This window comes from Anopheles aquasalis, chromosome 3, assembly GCF_943734665.1.
Source record: "Anopheles aquasalis chromosome 3, idAnoAquaMG_Q_19, whole genome shotgun sequence".
In the NCBI taxonomy this organism is placed as follows: Eukaryota; Metazoa; Arthropoda; class Insecta; order Diptera; family Culicidae; genus Anopheles; species Anopheles aquasalis.
The window spans coordinates 17,132,501-17,135,000 of NC_064878.1; the positions used below are offsets into that span (position 1 = coordinate 17,132,501).

The following is a 2,500-nucleotide window of genomic DNA, read 5'->3' on the forward strand; positions in this document are numbered from 1 at the left end:
AGCGAAAGGGCGACAGTGGGAGAGAGCGAGAACGAAGCTTGTTTAGAAGGAGGAGAACGGAGACGCGGATTGCGCATTTTTCGTGTTCAGTGGGGATTGACGCCAGTACGGCTATTCCTGCGCCCTCGCAAGCTACTCTGAGGATATCTTCTCAATTTTCTGTTTATCGATAGTAATTTGTTGAGCAGGCGCCCACAAATAAAAAAACCCATTTTTCCTCCTCTTCTTCAAAGCGCGCATAGCACTCCTCTCTATGTATCTTGGTCAACGTGTTTGACAGTTCGACCACGCTGCCGAAAATCGTAAACACACGCGGGTAGCACATGGAAAAACCATGGAAAATCCGGAGCAAGAACTGAATTTCCACGAGCTCGAGTTGGACGATAGGCTGCTGAAGGTCCGTAGCACGCCGGCGAAGGCAGCACCGGTTCTCTAACGTTCCGCGTTTTCTTCCTCAGGACATCGCTCGCCTGGGATGGATTTCACCGACGCTGGTGCAGGAGAAGGCTATCCCGTTCCTGCTGCAGGGCAAGGACGTGCTGATTCGAGCGCGAACCGGTTCAGGAAAGACGGCCGCTTTTGCTATCCCGATCATACAGAGTGTGCTGAGCCGGAAAGGTGAATCGGCGGTACGGGAAACATCCGTCCTCGTGATGGCCCCAAGCCAGGACCTTTGCCATCAGATCGCGAAAGTGTTCACCGAGCTAACGTCGTCATGTGGGCCGTTGGTACGTGTCGTTGATCTTTCCTCGAAAGAAGATCGGGCCACCTACCGGCATCTGTTAGCGGATCGGCCCGATATCGTAGTGTCCACGCCTGGTCGATTACGTACCGTGCTGACCGATGGCACTCTGAACGTGCGCGAGAGCCTACGATGCGTCACGATCGATGAGGCGGATCTGATGTTCTCTTTCGGATTCGAGAAGGATTTGCGGGAAGTGTTGAAGCACTTCCCACCAGTGCACCAGTCTGTGCTCTGTTCGGCCACGCTGGAGGAGGACGTGGTGTCATTGAAGAAGCTGATTCTTCACAATCCAGTTGTTCTGAAGCTGGAAGAGCCCGATCTGGCCATCGGTGACCAGCTGACGCATTATCAAATCGAAGCGGACGAGATGGATAAGGCCGTTGTCCTTTACACGATTTTGAAGCTGAAATTGATCCAAGGAAAGTGCATCATTTTCGTCAAGTCTGTTGAACGGTGCTACAGGTAAGCACGGGTTGCAGGTACAAAGGGTAGACGAAGCCATTCCATGATGAAAGCCCAATCGTAACCATTTTGGAGGTAGCATTGAAAGCTTTGCTCTTCATTGGCTGCCATATGATAGTTGGACTAATCTTCTCTCTGATCGCTATTCAACTTTATCGGCGATACACTCATGGATCGAATTATGGATAAATGTTTCATAATATTTCCCTTTCTTACAGATTAAAATTGTTTCTGGAACAGTTCAGTATACGTTCGTGCATCCTGAACTCCGAGCTACCCATCAAAATCCGCTGTCACACCGTCGATCAGTTCAATCAGGTAGGAACACCTAATAGCGGTCTCTAAATGAGAATGCTCGACCTAAATTACCTGCAACTCTCGTTTTACAGGGCGTATACGACACGATAATTGCTTCGGATGAGTTGATGGCCGTCAATCCAGAGCGAGTGGTGAAGAAGAAGGTGAAAAAACCCTCTACCAAACAGCTGCTCCAACAAAACTCCGAGGCCGAATCCAGCGTTTCGCGTGGCATCGACTTCCAGTGTGTGTCATGCGTGGTGAACTTTGATTTCCCCAGCGACATCAACTCGTACATTCACCGGGCGGGACGAACGGCTCGCGGGAAAAACAACGGCAGCGTCCTATCGTTCGTGTCCATCGATGAGCTGGAGCGCAAACGGGAGGTGGAAGAGTTCCTGCAGGGGCTCGCTGGTGACGATGGGTTTACTATGAAGTAAGCATTGGTTCGTCGCCGTGGCAACCATGGGTACGTGGATTACATCAGCATCGATTGCTTCTTTCCAGGAATTTCCAATTCAACTTCGACGAAGTGGAAGCGTTTCGGTACCGAGCAAAGGATGCCTGGCGTGCAATCACAAAACTGTCCATCCGGGAAGCGCGTATCAAGGAGCTGAAGGCGGAAATGTTTAACTCGGAAAAGTTGAAATCCTTCTTCGAGGAAAATCCACGCGATTTGCAAACGTTGAGACACGATCGGACATTGCACACGGTTCACGTACAGGAACACCTGGGAGATGTACCGGAGTATCTCGTTCCACCGTCGCTCCGATCGATCGTAGCTTTTAACAACAGCAAGCGGCATAAGAAATCGTCCGATAAACGACACGGCAAGGCAAACAAACGATCCTCCAAAGCGGAAAATCCGCTGCTGATGGATGGAATGGATTACGGCAAGAAGCGGCGAGTTTAGTTCAGAGCGTCCCGAGCTGTTGGTTTAACAAACCACACACAATTTGTTTCTACAATACACAACCTCCAACATTTGGATTTATT

At 50.2% G+C, this 2,500-nt stretch overlaps 2 protein-coding genes across 2 annotated transcripts in view; one reads left to right on the top strand and one right to left on the bottom strand.

Annotated features, from left to right (window-relative positions):
- Positions 1 to 289: 289 nt before the first annotated feature.
- Positions 290 to 2,500, top strand: part of LOC126577967 (probable ATP-dependent RNA helicase DDX56) — a 2,239-nt gene continuing 28 nt past the window's right edge. The window contains exons 1-5 of the mRNA XM_050240060.1: positions 290 to 397; positions 459 to 1,207; positions 1,426 to 1,525; positions 1,597 to 1,940; positions 2,012 to 2,500. The exon at positions 2,012 to 2,500 is cut by the window's right edge and continues 28 nt beyond it. Of these exons, the coding sequence (XP_050096017.1) occupies positions 335 to 397; positions 459 to 1,207; positions 1,426 to 1,525; positions 1,597 to 1,940; positions 2,012 to 2,417 (1,662 nt within the window). The 5' untranslated portion in view covers positions 290 to 334 and the 3' untranslated portion in view covers positions 2,418 to 2,500. The remainder of the gene's footprint in view (positions 398 to 458; positions 1,208 to 1,425; positions 1,526 to 1,596; positions 1,941 to 2,011) is intronic.
- The window catches only part of LOC126577981 (39S ribosomal protein L14, mitochondrial), a 559-nt gene continuing 557 nt past the window's right edge, over positions 2,499 to 2,500 (bottom strand). The window contains exon 1 of the mRNA XM_050240101.1: positions 2,499 to 2,500. This exon is cut by the window's right edge and continues 557 nt beyond it. Within this exon, the coding sequence (XP_050096058.1) occupies positions 2,499 to 2,500 (2 nt within the window).